General features: G+C 50.1%; 1 protein-coding gene across 2 annotated transcripts in view; it reads right to left on the minus strand.

Annotated features, from left to right (window-relative positions):
• KAZN (kazrin, periplakin interacting protein) overlaps window positions 1–16,705 on the minus strand; it is a 1,331,681-nt gene that overhangs the window by 17,764 nt on the left and 1,297,212 nt on the right. For both annotated transcript variants that reach the window (XM_069545947.1, XM_069545948.1), the window contains 3 exons: window positions 12,854–13,059; window positions 12,349–12,467; window positions 1,116–1,347 (listed from right to left, as the gene is read on the minus strand). In XM_069545947.1, coding sequence (XP_069402048.1) covers window positions 1,116–1,347; window positions 12,349–12,467; window positions 12,854–13,059 — 557 coding nt within the window. The remainder of the gene's footprint in view (window positions 1–1,115; window positions 1,348–12,348; window positions 12,468–12,853; window positions 13,060–16,705) is intronic.

The following is a 16,705-nucleotide window of genomic DNA, read 5'->3' on the forward strand; positions in this document are numbered from 1 at the left end:
TTTGTATAGCCCACCCCTGCTCACCTGATCTGAGTAGGGCCTCAGCGCATGTCTCTTGAGGGATGCCCCAAATGAGGCTGCCTATTTCCACACTTCACCGTCACGTTCTTCCCACACATCACCTCCTGTACCCGACTGGGGCTCACAGGGGGCCAGGGCCTGTGTCCTCATCTCTTCCTGTGCCCAGGGCTCTGGCTTGGGTGTTTGAGAAGGCCAAAAAGCTCCCTCTTCTGTCCCTCTCCCCCTGACCCTGAACTATTTGTGTTCTGACAGTGCTCTGAGAAGAGTAAGCCGTTTGCACTCAGCCCCGGCAGCCCAAGCCCCTCCCGAGGGGGAGTAGCTGGGGAGATGTACTAGGTTTGGGGGAAGCTGAAGCAGACACCCTGTGCTCTCTGGCTTGGCAGTGATCAGAACAAGGGGCACTCAGAGTCTAAACTCTACAGTGTGCCCCCCAGCCCCCTGGTTACCATCAGCATCCCTATTCACTCCTCCACCTCAAACGCAGCACAGAAACACACAGGACTCTCAGTTCTGCTGCCATAGATCTATCTTCTGGGTCTTGGTCTATGCTATTCCCTTGCTAGATTGCTTTTCCCCTCGTACCTTCTATTGACTGACACCCAGAATTCCTCCCTTCAGGTCTCAGTTTAGCTGTCACTATCACTGGAAAGGCTTCTCTTGTCCCTCTAAAAGCTTTTCCTCTGGATTTTCATAAAACCCTGGGCTTCCCTCATTGGGACAACCTTCCATGATGTTGTGGCCACAAGCTTCTTCGTGGTTGCCCCGGATATGCAGTGAGTTCCTGGAGAATGAGTGTTTCCCTTTTCCCCTGAATTGAGCACAGGGTCTGGTCCATCCCTAATAAGCAGTTGTTGAAAGGAGGGAGGGGGAAAGAAAGGGATGGATGCGTGGATTGATGGAAAGGTGGATGGATGGATGGAGAGATGCATGGATGGAGAGATACGTGGATGGGCAGAGAGTGGATGCATGGAATGATGGACAGGTGGGTGGATGGATGCAGAGACGCATGGATGGGCAGATGGTTGGATGGACAGACAGCGGATTCCAGAAGGGAAAGCAGGGCTGCGGAAGGTGCCCTGCCCCCTGGTTCTCACCTCCCTGCTGAAGTTCACTTGGTACAGCAGCTCGATCCCCAGCAGGATGCTGACCTGGTGGAACTTCTTGGACACATTCAGGTGCTTCTCCAGGTCCCGCTTCATCAGGGAGTTCAGCATCCGCCCGTCAACCAGGTGGTTTTGGAAGGCCTGGGAGTACTGGGACAGGCCGATGTCGTTGAGCCAGGCCTTGGCCACCCAGTGATGGTCCAGGTCCGCGGCTTTGGACAGGCTGGTGAGGAGAGACACAGCCGGAGAGAGGGATGGGTGGGGAAAGGTGGCAGAAACGGAGAGACGGGGAGAAATGGGGCAGAGATGACCAGAGAGAGAAGCAAAATAATGGGGTGAGGGGGACCAAGAAAGTCACAGAGATAGATAGGAACAGTGATGGAGAGACACAGAGAGAGACAGGGCAGCAGGGGGAGAGGCAGATGCAGGGGAGAGAGAGGAGGAGACAGGGAGACATGGGGAGAGAGGGACACAGAGGGGAGAGACAGACAGGGGGGGCAGAGACAGACAGGGGAGGCAGAGACAGAGGGGGAGAAGACGCAGGGCGCGAGCCCCGAAGAATAACAAAGAATCAACAGACAGAGGGTCCAGGAAGAGGAAAGGCCACATTCAGACACACTGAGAGTGGGAAGGGACAGTGGCAGAGCCAAGGAATGGACGCAGCAGTAAGCAGCGCCTCTGGGCACCGGGTACCTCCCAACCCCCGCCCCGCGCCACCCCCATCCCAGAGGCCACTGCAGAATCCCGGAGGCCCACAGAACCTCGTCTGGGTCCAGTCTCTCCTTGGACTTCGCCCAGAGTCACAGAGTGGCACGTCTTGGAATCAGATTTAAACCCCCAGTTTTGCTTATTCCAGCTCCTCTCCTCGCCACCGTACCTTAGGTCTTCTGTATCCCACACTGAACTTCGCCCAGTGCCGCATGTGTGCGTGTGTAGTAGGTGCACAAGGAATACTTCCCGAGTGGACAAAAGGACGGGCTCCTCAGCTGTTATTCCCCTGTTCACCACAGGGTGGCAGCCTCGAAGAAGGAATGAGGACAGTGCCTCCCACCGGCGGAAGGACTTTAAAAAATGAACTGAGGTAATGCCAGGCTTCAACAGTACCTGAACCCTGAGCTTCCAGATGTTCAAGCTGGATTTAGAAAAGGCAGAGGAATCAGAGATCAAATTGCCAACATCGTTGGATCATCAAAAAAGGAAGAGAGTTCCAGAAAAACATCTATATCTGCTTTATTGACCGTGCCAAAGCCTTTGACTGCGTGGATCACAAAAACTGTGGAAAATTCTTAAAGAGACGGGAATACCAGACCACCTGACCTGCCTCCTGAGAAATCTCTGTATGCAGGTCAAGAAGCAACGGTTAGACCTGGACATGGAACAACAGACTGGTTCCAAATAGGAAAAGGAGTACATCAGGGCTGTATATTGTCACCCTGCTTATTTAACTTCTACACAGAGTGCATCATGAGATATGCCGGGCTGGAGAAGCACAAGCTGGAATCAAGATTGCCAGGAAAAATATCAATAACCTCAGATATGCAGATGACACCACCCTCATGGCAGAAAGTGAAGAACTAAAGAGCCTCTTGATGAAAATAAAAGAGGAGAGTGAAAAAGTTGGCTTAAAGCTCAACATTCAGAAAAATAAGATCATGGCATCTGGTCCCATCACTTCATGGCAGGTAGATGGAGAAACAATGGAAACAGTGACAGACTTTATTTTTGGGGCAGATGGTGACTGCAGCCATGAAATTAAGTGACACTTGCTCCTTGGAAGAAAAGCTATGACCAACCTAGACAGCATATTAAGAAGCAGAGATATTACTTTGCCAACAAAGGTCCATCTAGTCAAAGCTATGGTTTTTCCAGTAGTCATGTATGGATGTGAGAGTTGGACTATAAAGAAAGCTGAGCGCCAAAGAATTGATGCTTTTGAGCTATGGTGTTGGAGATAACTCTTGAGCGTCCCTTGGACTGCAAGGAGATCCAATCAGTCAATCCTAAAGGAAATCAGTTCTGAATATTCATTGGAAGGACTGATGATAAAACTCCAATACTTTGGCCACCTGATTAGAAGCACTGACTCATTGGAAAAGACCCTGATGCTGGGAAAGATTGAAGGCAGGAGGAGGAGGGGACAACAGAGGATGAGATGGCTGGATGGCATCACTGACTCAATGGACATGAATTTGAGTAAGCTCTGGGAACTGGTGATGGACAGGGAAGCCTGGCATGCTGCAGTCCATGGGGTCGCAAAGAGTCGGACACAACTGAGTGAACTGAACTGAATGCCAGGCTGTGAACTGCATTGCCTAAGTGGGAGCCTTGGGGGACCATGAAGGGATCTGGATGTGAAATGGAAATGATGGGCCTACAGAGTGACACTGCCCCCCACAGCTGGCAGAAGGAGCGCCCCAAACCCACTCCCCGCGGGAAGGTGGAGTGGAGACTGTGAGGAGAGCACCCTACTGGCCAAGCTGGAGACCTGGGTGGGCTTTTCCACCCGCTGTGACTCAGCTTCCTCCTTTCTCCTCTCCTCTGCTCGCTCTAGGCACCATCATTTCTCCCCTGAACTTCGCCCTCTCACTGGTCTTCATGCCTCTAGAGCCCCTCTAGTCTCTTCCCCAGGGTGGAGCTAGCGGATCATGCCGCTGCTCCTGCTGGTGTCCTCCGGGGCTCCTTGCTTCCTTCCTTCCAAGAATGTGTATTGAGCTCTGTATCTGGGTAGATGCTGCCTTATAATGGGCACATCTTCCGTCCTCACCCCTTCCTTTCTCCACCCCTACACTCTCCAGTCTCTGGCTGACATCCATTTCTAGGGCTCCAGATCACATCTGTTAACAAACACTCCCAATTCATAACTCTCCTCCTTCTTCTGAGCCTGAGATCCTAATGGGCTGCCCTCTTGACATCTCCTGGCTGTCCCAGGCATCTCAGACTTAACAAGCCCCAGATGACATGCCCGTCCTGTCTCCCAGTTCCAGGCTCTCACTTGCCCTGCCTCTCCCCTCCCCCACCCTGTCCATCTATCAACCACTCTGGTCAGTGTGTCTGTCCCCTTGCCTCCTTTTCTGGGGTCAAGTCATGGCCACCTCTGGCATAGATTTCTGCAACTGCCTCCTGACTGCCCCCACCCCACCCCTTTGCTCCTTCTAATCCATTTCCCCTGCGGGTGCCAGATGGCCTTTTAAATATATCCATCAGATCATGTCACCCCTCTACTTAAAACCCTCTCTCAGAGGAACCTTTAATGCATATTACTAAGTGAAAGAAGCCAGCCTGAAAAGGCTACATACGTATGATTCCAACAGTGTGACGTTCTGGAAGAGACACAACTATGGAGACAGCAAGAAGACCAGTGGTTTCCAGGGTTTGAGGGAGAGGGAGGGATGACTAGGTGGAGCACAGAGGATTTTTAGGGAGGTGAAACTATTCAGTGTTGTATGGTAATGATGGACGCACTCTACTGCATGTTTGTCCAAAGCCACAGAATACACAGCACCCAGAGGGAACCCTACTGTAAACTACGGACTTTGGGTAACAATGGTGTGTCAGTGTCTGTTCCGCTGAAACAAATGTTCCATCTGGTGGGGGATGATGATAACGGGGGAGGCCACGCATGTGTGAGGGCAAGAGGTTTACGTGAAATCTCTAACTTTCCCTCCGTTTTGCGGTGAAACTAAAACTGCTCTAAAAAATAAAGTCTTTAGAAATGAGGGAAGAAACAAAGACTTTTTTAAGCAAGCAAAATTCAAAGAATTCATCATCAGAGGAATGAACTACAAGAAATGTAAAAGGCATTTCTTTAGGAGGAAAGAAATATTAATAATAACCACATGGAAATTTGGACTACACCAAAGAAGAAAGAGAAGTCCTAAACCTCAACAATACTCCAATACTTTGGCCACCTGATGTGAAGGGCTGATTCATTGGAAAAGACCCTGATGCTGGGAAAGCTTGAAAGCAGGAGGAGAAGGACAGAGGATGAGAAGGCTGGATGGCATCACTGACTCCATGGACATGCTGCTGCTGCTGCTAAGTCGTGTCAGTTGTGTCCAACTCTGTGTGACCCTACAGACAGCAGCCCACCAGGCTCCCCCGTCCCTGGGATTCTCCAGGCAAGAACACTGGAGTGAGTTGCCGTTTCTTTCTCCAGTGTATGAAAGTGAAAAGTGAAAGGGAAGTCGCTCAGTCGTGTCCGACTCTTAGTGACCTCATGGACTGCAGCCCACCAGGCTCCTCCATCCATGGGGTTTTCCAGGCAAGAGTACTGGAGTGGGGTGCCATCGCCTTCTCCGGACATGAGTTTGGCTAACTCCGGGAGATGGGGAAGGACAGGGGAGTCTGGAGTGCTGTAGTCCATGGATTCGCAGAGAGTTGGACATGACTGAGTGACTGAACAATAGAACTCAACAAAAAAACCAAACAATCTGATTCAGAAATGGGTAAAGGACTCAAAGAGACATTTCTGCAAAGAAGATATAAAGATGACCAACAGGCTCATGGGAAAATGCTCAGTATCACTAATCATTGTGTGTCTGTGCATGTGTGCTTACATGCTCGGTTGTGTCCGACTCTTTGTGACCCCTTGGACGGTAGCCTGCCAGGCTCCCCTGTCCATGGAATTTTCCAGGTAAGAATATTTGAGAGGGTTGTCATTTCCTACTCCAGGGGATAATCCTGACTCAGGGGCTGAACCCAAGTTACCTCAGGTGTATTCTTTACCACTACACCACCTAGGAAGCCCTTCACTAATCATTAGGGAAATGCAAACCAAAACTATGATAAAATACCACTTCATACTCATTAGGATGGCCACTATTAGAGAAAACAAGTGTTGGCAAGGATGTGGAGAAATTGGAACCCTTGTGCACTGTTTGTGAGGACGTACAGTGGTACGGTAGCTGCGGAAAACAGTATGACACCTCTGCAGAAAAGTAAAAATAGGATTAGCATGCTGCTGCTGCTGCTGCTGCTAAGTCGCTTCAGTTGTGTCTGACTCTCTGCAACCCCATAGACAGCAGCCCACCAGGCTCCCCCATCCCTGGGATTCTCCAGGCAAGAACACTGGAGTGGGTTGCCATTTCCATATGATTGGGCAATTCCACTTTTGAGTGTATATCCAAAAGTATTGAAATTTGGGCCTTGAAGAGATATATCAGCACACCCTGTGTTCATAGCAGCACTATTTACAAGAGCTAAAAGGTAGAAGCAACTCAAGTATCCATAGATGGATGAACAGATAAACAAAATGGGCTTGTATTCAGCCCCAGTGGAGCAGTATTCAACCTTAAAAAGGCTGACACTACACACAGATGAATCTTGAGCACATTATGATAATGAAATAAGCCAGTCACAAAAAGGCAAATACTGTGTGACTCCACTTATGTGAGGAACTTGAGAGTAGTCAGATTCAAAAGTAGAATGATGGTTGGTGGCTTGCTTGGGGAAGAGGAGAATGGAGAGTTAGTGTTTAATGGCAAAAGAGTTTCCGTTTTATAAGATGGGAAGAGTTTTTGGAATGGATGGTGGTGATGGCTGCACAACAATGTGAATGCACGTAACACCGCTGAGTGAGTGAGTGAAAGCCCCTCAGTTGTGTCCGACTGCGACCTCATGGACTATACAGTCCATGGAATTCTCCAGGCCAGAATACTGGAGCGGGTCGCCTTTCCCTTCTCCAGGGGATCTTCCCAACCCAGGGACTGAACCCAGGCCTCCCGCATTGCAGGAGGATTCTTTACCAGCTGAGCCACAGGGAAGCCCAAGAACACTGGAGTGGGTAGCCTATCCCTTCTCCCGCAGATCTTCCTGACCCAGGAATCAAATCGGAGTCTCCTGCATTGCAAGTGGATTCTTTACCAGGGAAACCAGTAAAGTAACACTGCTGAATTGTACTCTAAAAAAAGATTAAGGTGGTACATTTTATGGGTATTTTACCACAATAAAACTTTTTTGAAGAAGAAGATTGGAAATGGTAAATTATCTTGGTAAATATTTTCCTTATTTGCTAATCTTCAAAGATAATGGCCAGTTCAAAAAAATAATAACAATGTATTACGGCGCATACGTGTGTGTATGAATGATGGCACAATGGCAGAAGGAAAAAAGCATGTTATACTACACACAAAGTTAGATAATATTATTTGAAGATAGTGTTAAGTGAAGTGTGTATCTTGTGAACTATAGAGCAATAATTAAAAGAAGTATAGCTCAACACTCAATTAATGAAAAGTCAGTAACAGAATTCCCTGGTGGTCCAGTGGTGAGGACTTCGTGCTTCCACCGCAGCACAGGCTCAACCCCTGGTCAGTGAACTAAGATCCCTATCCCACTCACACACTCACACACTCACACACACACACACACACACACAAGTGGTCAAAAAATAAAGAGTCCATAAAAGAGGGAAAAACAACAATAGATTTAAATAAAACAAAGAAACTCTCCCATGGCGCCCCTTTGCAGAGATAAAATCAGAAGTCCTCAGGGTGACCTCACAGGGTGCAGGCTGCCCCTCCCACCGGCCTGGAGCTGGGAGCACTTCTGGGATGCATTGTGCTTGTCCTCAGATGGTGGGGTCTCTGCCTCCCAGGCACCCATTTTCTTCCAGCCCTGCTTGGGCTCTCTCCTCCCCTCCTAGGCGTCAGCTCCCATGTTGCAGAGGCTGCCTGTGTGCTGTCTGAGCTTGCTCCCTGACCTGTTTGCTCTGCCTCTTTAAGAATTCCCTTCAGAGTTCCATCACACAGGGAACTTTACAAATGACTTATCTGAGCACAGGGACTGTGTTCTCTAGGCTGAGTCAGACTGATGCTGCAAGCATAGTAGCAGACACTTCACTGGAAGATGGACTGAGAGCAGGAAGGTGGGCTCCTGGCTTTGCTCCCCTCCTCTTGCCCCTCAGCCTCCCAGAACCTCTGAATCTGCCCCCAAAGAGCCAGGACCTCCCCCCTCCAGGTCTCTCATCTCACCCTCTTCCCCTGCTTAACTCCTGTGAGACTCTGCTGAGATGTGGTTCTCCCTAAAGCCTCAGGACCCCTGTGCTAGGTCAGGACCCTTCCTGGTGCCCAGAGTCTCTGTGGAGCCCTTGCACTGTCATGCTGGGTAATTGCTGCTCAGCAGGCCAGCGGCCCACTGGATCATCAGTTTCTGGAGGGCAGGACTAGGGGTGGTGCATGTGGCTCTCCACCTGGCTAATGCCCCAGAGCTTCTGATTTAGAGTCCAGTGGGCTTCCCAGGTGACACTAGTGATAAAGAAGCCACCTGCCAACACAGGTTAGACATAAGAGATGCAGGTTCAATCCCTGGGTCAGGAAGATCCCCTGGAGGAGGGTACGGCAATCCACTCCAGTATTCTTGCCTGGAAAATCCCATGGACAGAGGAGCCTGGTGGGCTAGAGTCCATAGGGTCGCACAGAGTCAGATACGACTGAAGCGGCAGCACACACATAAGCATGCACACAAGGAAGACAGCAAGGCCAGGCGAGGTGGGGGGGCACCAGCTCCAGTCTTCCAGGAGGCTCCCCGAAACCTAGCTCCCAAGCTGGAATCTTCTGGCCAAAACAAGCTCCCTTTGAAGATGGGAAGGTGCATGAGTGACCTGCTGCAGCCTCATCCCTTTAGAGGGACCCTTGCCAGGCCCAGCTGTTGTTGGTTTCTTGCCCAGGGAAGGGGCTGAAGTTCCTGGCCTCTGAATCATATGCTTTCGGGGCTTTGATAGGGACTAGAAGACTTCTTTTCCCTCTGAAGGAAGGGTCTGCTCGGCAAATCAGTGGTGTATTGGGATGTGGGGTGCAGGATGGGAGGAGGCACCTTGCTTAACCTATTTGAGGTCCGTTTATAATCAGCAATATCCAGCTGCATGCTGATAATTAATGCAAGCCTGCCCTTCCAAACAGTTCTCTTTTCATTAAAGTTGTCCCCATGGGGCCTCGGTTTGGCAACACTTGCCCAGCTATTGGTGTGAGCTACTGTAAGTGCTGAAGGTGAATAAAACAGGATGACTTTAAAAGTAATTCAAACATTTTATAAAATTTGACACTGATGCTCCCCAAACAGGAAACAGGTCAGATCTTGAAATGTGAGTTTGGGCCCAGAATTTTGAAGTCATCCAAGTCATTATTCAGCATAAAAAATATGAGGCCTTTCTGGCTCCATCACCCTTAGATCTGAGACATTGCACCCCAATTTCCTCTTCTATAAAATGGGGCTACTCCTGCTTGCCTCTAGGACTAAAAGAGGTAAGAGAGGGTAAAGCCCTTAGCACGGGGTCTAGGATGAATTCAGTGTTCCAGAAAGAATAGTGGCAGCTGCTGCTGCTGTAAAGTCACTTCAATCGTGTCCTACTCTGTGTGACCCCACAGACGGCGGCTCACCAGGCTCCTCTGTCCCTGGGATTCTCCAGGCAAGAATACTGGAGTGGGTTGCCATTTCCTTCACCAATGCATGCATGCATGCTAAGTTGCTTCAGTTGTGTCTGACTCCATGTGACTCTATGGACAGCAGCTCACCAGGCTCCTCTGTCCATGAGATTCTCTAGGCAAGAATACTGGAGTGGGTTGCCATTTCCTTCTCCAAAGAATAGTGGCAGGAGCTATTAATACATCACTGATGTTTTTAATACAAAGGGGCCTTGGGAGAGTGGAAAGGAAATATACTTTGAAGTCGAATCTTCTGTAGTATGACTTTGTGCCCATTATTTCTCTGGTCTCATTTTCTCCATCTTTAAAAGGGGGCTAAGCATATCTATCCTGTCTTGATGTCGTGGTGGTCAAATAAAATAATGTCCATAAAGCGATGAGTAATAGGTTGGCAGGGGTTGGTGGATTATTTGTCATTAGTATTTTAGAGATAGGACCTTCCCTGGTGGCTCAGTGGTAAAGAATCCGCCTGCCAATGCAGGAGACGTAGGTTTGATCCCTGGGTTGGAAGATTCCCCTCGAGAAGGAAATGGCAATCCACTCCAATATTCTTACCAGGGAAATCTCATGGACAGAGGAGCCTGGCAGGCTACAGTCCATGGGGGCGCAAAGAGTCAGTCACAACTTAGCAGCTAAACAACAACAATAAATTTTAGAGATAAGGGGAACCAGGCCCAGAGAGGGTAATGTCATGCCTAGAGTCACACAGGCTGTGTTCTCAAAGATGGCCTCACTGGGGTCCTTACCCAAGAGTTCACAGACACCTCAAAGTTCCATGGATGGGTTAGAGAGTCCCAGAATGCAAAGTTGTGAAGCTTTTGTATTTCTTCTGGGGCAAGTTTCAGAAGTTTTCATTAGATTCTCAAATAGGCCATGATTGCCCACGGTTAAAGAGCCACTGTCCTAATTTAACCCCCTTCACTTCACAGGTGGAGAAACCAAGTTCCACAGAGCACAAGGTTACAGGGCAAGTTAGAGACAGGCCAGGATTCTGCAGAGAACAGAGCCATTAAATGAAGGCTCCTCCCTGCTCCAGAGGCCCTGGGTGTCTAGTGCCGAAGCCCTGGTTTTGGGAAACAGTCCTGCTTAGGGCTCTTGCTGCTGCTGCTGCTGCTGCTAAGTTGCTTCAGTTGTGTCTGACTCTGTGTGACCCCATAGACGGCAGCCCACCAGGCTCCTCTGTCCCTGGGATTCTCCAGGCAAGAACACTGGACTGGGTTGCCATTTCCTTCTCCAATGCATGAAAGTGAAAAGTGAAAGTGAAGTCGCTCAGTCGTGTCCGACTCTTAGCGACCCCATGGACTGTAGCCTACTAGGCTCCTCTGTCCATGGGATTTTTCAGGCAAGAGTACTGGAGTGGGTTGCCATTGCCTTCTCCGCTTAGGGCTCTTAGAAATGCTTAAAATCTATTCACATCTGGCTGATGAGTTGACTCCAACCCTTTTCTGGCTCTCGGAGGTTCTCAGGGGTCAGGTGGATTTGGGGGGAACGTGGGCAGCGATCCTGAATTTTGAGAGATGAGGCAGGAAGCACCACCCTGCTCAAGTAACAGTGACTGTATTGGGAATGGAAGGGGGTGGGGTAGGGGCGGGGTTTCCAGCTTGGGTGACCCAGAGTGGTAAGCTTTTGGGGACTGGGGGCAAACACTGGGCAGACACTGGGTCTGTGGTGGGTGTGAGGTGCTTGTGGGACACTCAGGAGGGGAAGCTCAGCGGAACCGCAAGCTCTGCCCTGCCCTGCCCTCCTCCCCGCCCAGCAATCTCCCCACTCCTCCACCCCTCCCCCACCATGTCGTTTAGGAAGGTCCAGACCTTCTGATAAGGGCCATGACCTTCTTACTTGGCTTTCCTGGGAATTACTGCCTGAGTTTCAGATCCCGTCTCATCTCTTTTCCCTGCCACCTCAGAATCATTCCCCAGGACACCCAGCAATTTGCTTTTCCGGCTTCTAAACCAGCCTGCCTTCCTACCCCCAGCCCCTTCTTATTTTTAATCCACAAAGCTGCTTCTGCAAATAATAGCACACACCACCAGGTTTGATTAATTAACTGCACAGAAATGATGGGGAAACCAGTGAAGGAGATAATCATGCAACACAGAAAGTGCCAGCTTTGCCAGCTCGTCTTCTTCCCCTTCTGCACGCTGAGGACTGGCTAGGGGGCTCCTTTCCTTTTCCCTGGAGCTGCTTGGTGAACGAGGGGCTCCCCAGTAAGTCCTGCTCACAAAGGTCGGGAGAGAGGCCGGCAGGAGCTGGGGGCGGGAGGGCGGCCTCGCTGGGGACACACTTGATGGGCGGATGGTCAGCCCTCCCCAGGTGTGCTTGCTGACAGACGCCCCTTCCCTCCGGGCCCTCAAACACCCCCTCGCACTTGGCCCCAGATAGGCCCATTTCCTTTCGTCCTCCCAGCCTGTAGGCTGTCTCTTACTTGGAATGGTAAGAGCTGGGGTTTGAGGTGGGAGTAGGCAGAACAAACATCTTGGCCAGATTTCCCAGGTCCACCAGGACTGGCCTACCCTCGGAGTTAGAGGAGTTCTGGGTTGCGCCTGAAGACTCGACTCCCGCACTGGGACGATCCTAGGGCTCCTGGAGCCGCCCTGAGTTTGTTCTCCATCTTTCTACAGGGGGGCTCTACAGGGCGGGGCTCTACAGGGAGGGCCCGCCCAGAGCGCCGCCCAGTGGCGTCCCAGGACCTGGCACTCCTCACCTGGCCCCAGCCACACGCCCGCCCCCTCACCCGTGTGACCCTGAGGCGAGGTCTCTGGCGGCTCATCTCCCAACTCCCCCAGGCCGGGGCGCCGGCTCACCTCCTGCCCGCCTCGGCGTCGCGGTAGTCCTCGATGGCCAGCCGCAGCTTGCGCCGGTGTAGCGAGCTACACACACCCAGGCCCAGCTCCAGGTCTTCGTCGCTCAGGCTCAGCAGCACCTGCGCCCGGGGGGTGGGGATTGAGCGCCGAAGGGAGGCGTGGGAGCGGGGACCCAAGGAATCCCTCCCGGCGTTCCGGGCAGAGCAGTGGGAAGAGCTCTGCAGGCCCCTCGCCAGAGGGCTGCTGCTACGGGAGGCGGTGGAATCCCCGAACGGACTGAAAAGGTGCTCAAGTCCAGCCCTGCCTCCCTCCAGTCAGGTAAGGGAAAATTAGTCCCATTTTAAAGATGAGGAAGCTGAGGCTCAGAAGAGCTATGAACCTTGTTGGAGAGACAGTGATTTACTGGAGTCCCTGGAGCCTGAATCCGGTTCAGCCAGCTCCTGTAACCCTGGTGTGTGTGTGGCCGGGGCGGGGTGTGGGGGTAGAATCCCCACGGGGGTCCTACCTTCCCACTCTTGACGTTCTCTGCGCAGGCCTTGACGTACATGGGCATGGCCATGACTACCTCCAGCCAGGCCTGGACAGTTCCCGCCTTCCAGTGGGACATGGGCGTGGTCCTGACCAGCTCCACCTGCTGCAGCCGGTCCATTTGCTCCTCGCCCTCCGACAGGCTGAGGCTCTGCCGCGTGGGGCTGCACTGGCTGTCGGAGTCTGCAACACACAAGCACACAGGGCCGTGCTGGGGAGTGGGGTGAGGGGCAGGGCGGGGGGCAGGCTGCCCCCTCCGAGTGCCGCCCCCCATGTCTTCCCCTCCCCCATAAGGTTCTTTTCAGAATCAAAATGGCTTTTGTTTTGTTGTGCTGCCCCTCCCCCAGTACAGTAGTAACCTATGCCCTCTAAAAGGAAAAGAATTTAAAGAATTAAAAATCCAAAAAAGAATAAAAAATAAAACAGAGAATCACCCCCAAACCCACGCTACCCGGAGACAGCAGCTGCTGGTATTTAGTTAAATATTCTTTGAGATACACAGGTGCCAACACTTCCTCCAATTAAAAAGTAAATAAATAAAAAGTCTACCGGGCTTTTGCTTTGCTTTGAAAAGAACAAACTGGTATTACTAACCTGTGCTTAATCTGACTACATATCCTCATAAAAAATAAACAGCATTATAGCCACTGGAAAGAAAAACACACACAAAATGCCCACATTTACATGGTCCATCCCGTTTTGTAATATGCTGTTCTCATTTACACCATGGAGGACATGCCTCCTTCTCAGCAGTGATCTGTAATATCTTTTGACCACACAGGATTCGTGGAATGGATGCTCTATGATCTATTTCACCTGCCTCCTGTCGGTGGGCCTGGTCGTCCCTCGTTTTTCACTACTGTAAACAACACAGAGACAGTCATTTTTGGGCAACTGGGTGATTCATTTTTTTAGGATAAATGGAGCACCAGCTCTATTCCTGTACACACTGAAATGTGTTTCTGGAGTGGCCCTCACAGGCAAAAATGTCTTTCTACCAGCATTTTCCAGCCCCATTCCTCAGTCCACGGTCAGCTGCATCAACACTTGATAAATATACCAAGTTCAGGTGGTGAGGAGTCAACAGAGAAGGGAAAAGAATCTTTTCCCAAAGCATGGTTAAATGAAAACCCAAATGGATAAACTCAGTACTGTGAGAAATGACGAATATTAAAAAATAAGCCTGATTTGAAAGGACCCTATATTGTGTATTATACAACATTATAACAAGGTAAAAATTACATAGCCATCAAATCAGACAAATAGTAAAACAATCAATGTGGAAAGCACAAAAGTGTTATAGTTACTGAGTTTGTATGAGGTTATTTCCCTCCTGCTGTACCTCTAAGTATCATTAAGGTTCCGTAATAAACATATATAAATTTATAATGAAAAAAATAGAAACATTTAAAAACTAGGAAGCAGTATAAATGGTTATGGGTGAAAGTTTAATCTGAATGAATGATACTTCATTTGTATGTTGGCATATAGGCAGTTCGTTGAAAAAGCTGTCATGGGAATATATTTTATATGAGAAAATGTGCACAATCTATTGCAAAATGAAAAAGCACAGTACAAGATAGCAGGTGCAACATAATCCCAACCATGCTAAAATATGTATGATAATATATATAATGTGCATATAATACACGTGTTAGTCGCTGAGCTGTGTCTGACTTTTTGCAGCCCTATGGATTGTAGCCCACCAGGCTTCTCTGTCCATGGAATTCTCCAGGCAAGAATACTGGAGTGGGTTGCCATTCCCATCTCCAGGGGATCTTCTGTACACAGGGATTGAACCCAGGTTTCCTGCATGGCAGGCAGATTCTTTACCGTCTGAACCACCAGGGAATCCTAATAATTGTATCTATATAATATATACGTATATTACATTGTATTAGATGGTTAAATGCTAAAAGTCTTTATCTCTGGAAAGGGATGATTTGTGTGTGAACATGTATGTGTGTGTCATGAACTTGTGAGTGTGCCAGAATGTATGTGCATATTTCTCTGTTTTCCAAGTTTTCTGCATTGGCTATATTATTTTTGAAATTGAAAAAAAAAAAAAAAAGAAACCCACAGACTAAAGACCTTACTTCTTCAAGTCACAATGCCCTTTCCCCCAGTCACTTGCCTCCCTCCATTGAAACGCCTTGGACGACTCTTGGGGAACTGCAGCTTGGTTACCATACCCACCTCCCTCATCCCAGCTCCACTGAAATCTTTCTCCCCAACACCTAACTGCCCAGCTAAGAGCCCTTCGGGGCCCACAGCCACCTGGCCTGGAAGATGCCAGGCTGGTCCAGCAGGGCGCCAGGCAGAACGACCTAATGCAGGGTGGGCAGAGATGGTGCCTCGTGCCTCAGTGTCCATCTCTGCACATTGTCATGATGCTGTTCTCTGCTGCCTGCCTCCTCCCCTGGGCTGCTCTGCGGACTCAGTGACAGTGGGGCTGATGGGGCCTTTCTACACTGCATAGACAAGGGTGAGAGGTCATTGCCACATTGCTATATTTCCTTTCTCAGGCAGACAGAAGGTGACCCTGCAACCCCCAGCCCCGAAGACAGCAGATGGTACAAACTCTGTGCGGGTCACCAATTTGAACACTCTTGTTGCCATGGCGCCAGGGAATGCAGAAACAGCAGCTGCCTCTGCAGCCCTGCCTGGGAGGCTCCAAGTCCCTGCCTGGTTAGGGGCCTCAGCCTAGGTGTTCCCCTCCCTCCACTGCTAGAGCTGGACCCCCAAGGACAGGCTTGACTGGCAGGGAAGCCTCTCTGGTTGGGTGTACAGCTGCTGACCACTGGCATCCAGACAGTGTTTCCACCTGTTGGCTAGACTTGAGAACCTCTGCCTTATTCCTGTATTGGAGTCCTGTCTCTGTTACATGTTTCTGGGGAGATGAGAGACCAAATGTGGCTGAGTATGGTTGTCCCAGATCCCAAGACACAACCCATGTTGTCTATTTGGACCAGCCCTGTGGGAAGAGACGGGGCTTCCCCAGTGGCTCAGGGGTAAAGAATCCACCTTCAACGCAGGAGACACAGGAGACGTGGGTTTGATCCTTGGGTCAAGAAGGTCCCCTGGAGGAGGGCATGACAACCCACTCCAGTATTCTTGCCTGGGAAATCCCATGGACTGAGGAGCCTGGAGGGCTACAATCCACAGGGTCGCAATAAGTCAGACAAGACTGAAGCGACTGAGCATGCGGGAAGAGACTAGGCTTTGGAGTTGAACAGACTTTGGTTTTAAGCAAATTCCTTTACTTCTTGAAGCCTCAGTTTTCCCACCTATAAAATGGGAATAATAATAATATCTACCTCTTAGGGTAACATGATTATTATAAATTCTGAATATGAAGCCATAGTAGATACTCAGTCAAGGTGGCTATTATTGGTAATAAAGGGCCTCTGCCCTGGGGCTTGGGCAATCTTTTTGGCTACACCTAGAATTTGGCAGAGTTGCCTCATCCCCTTGTATTCCTGGGATGAAATGTGGTTTGAGTTCAGCAGGTGCTTAGGGAGGGAACCTAATTGCACTTCTTGCACCTGGGCAGAATTCATTGTCTTGGTTAGAATCAAGCCTGGTCCAGGTGGGAGGGGCAGGGGTGTCTGTGATGGGAGGGGAGGATTTTTGGATTCTCTGCCGAGGTGGGCAGCTGGGGGTGTGTTTGTGTAGCTTGGCTATGTGTCCCCAAGTAGGGGAGATCACAGGGCATGGGAAGGGGAGAGAACGGAAGAGAGACTCAAAGAGCAGAACTTCAGGAAAAGAAATAGTGCCACGGAACACAAAGACAGCAAGATAAACAGGAAGAAGGAGAGACTGATAAGTG

The sequence above is a fragment of the Ovis canadensis genome, chromosome 12 (genome assembly GCF_042477335.2).
Source record: "Ovis canadensis isolate MfBH-ARS-UI-01 breed Bighorn chromosome 12, ARS-UI_OviCan_v2, whole genome shotgun sequence".
Lineage (NCBI taxonomy): Eukaryota > Metazoa > Chordata > Mammalia > Artiodactyla > Bovidae > Ovis > Ovis canadensis.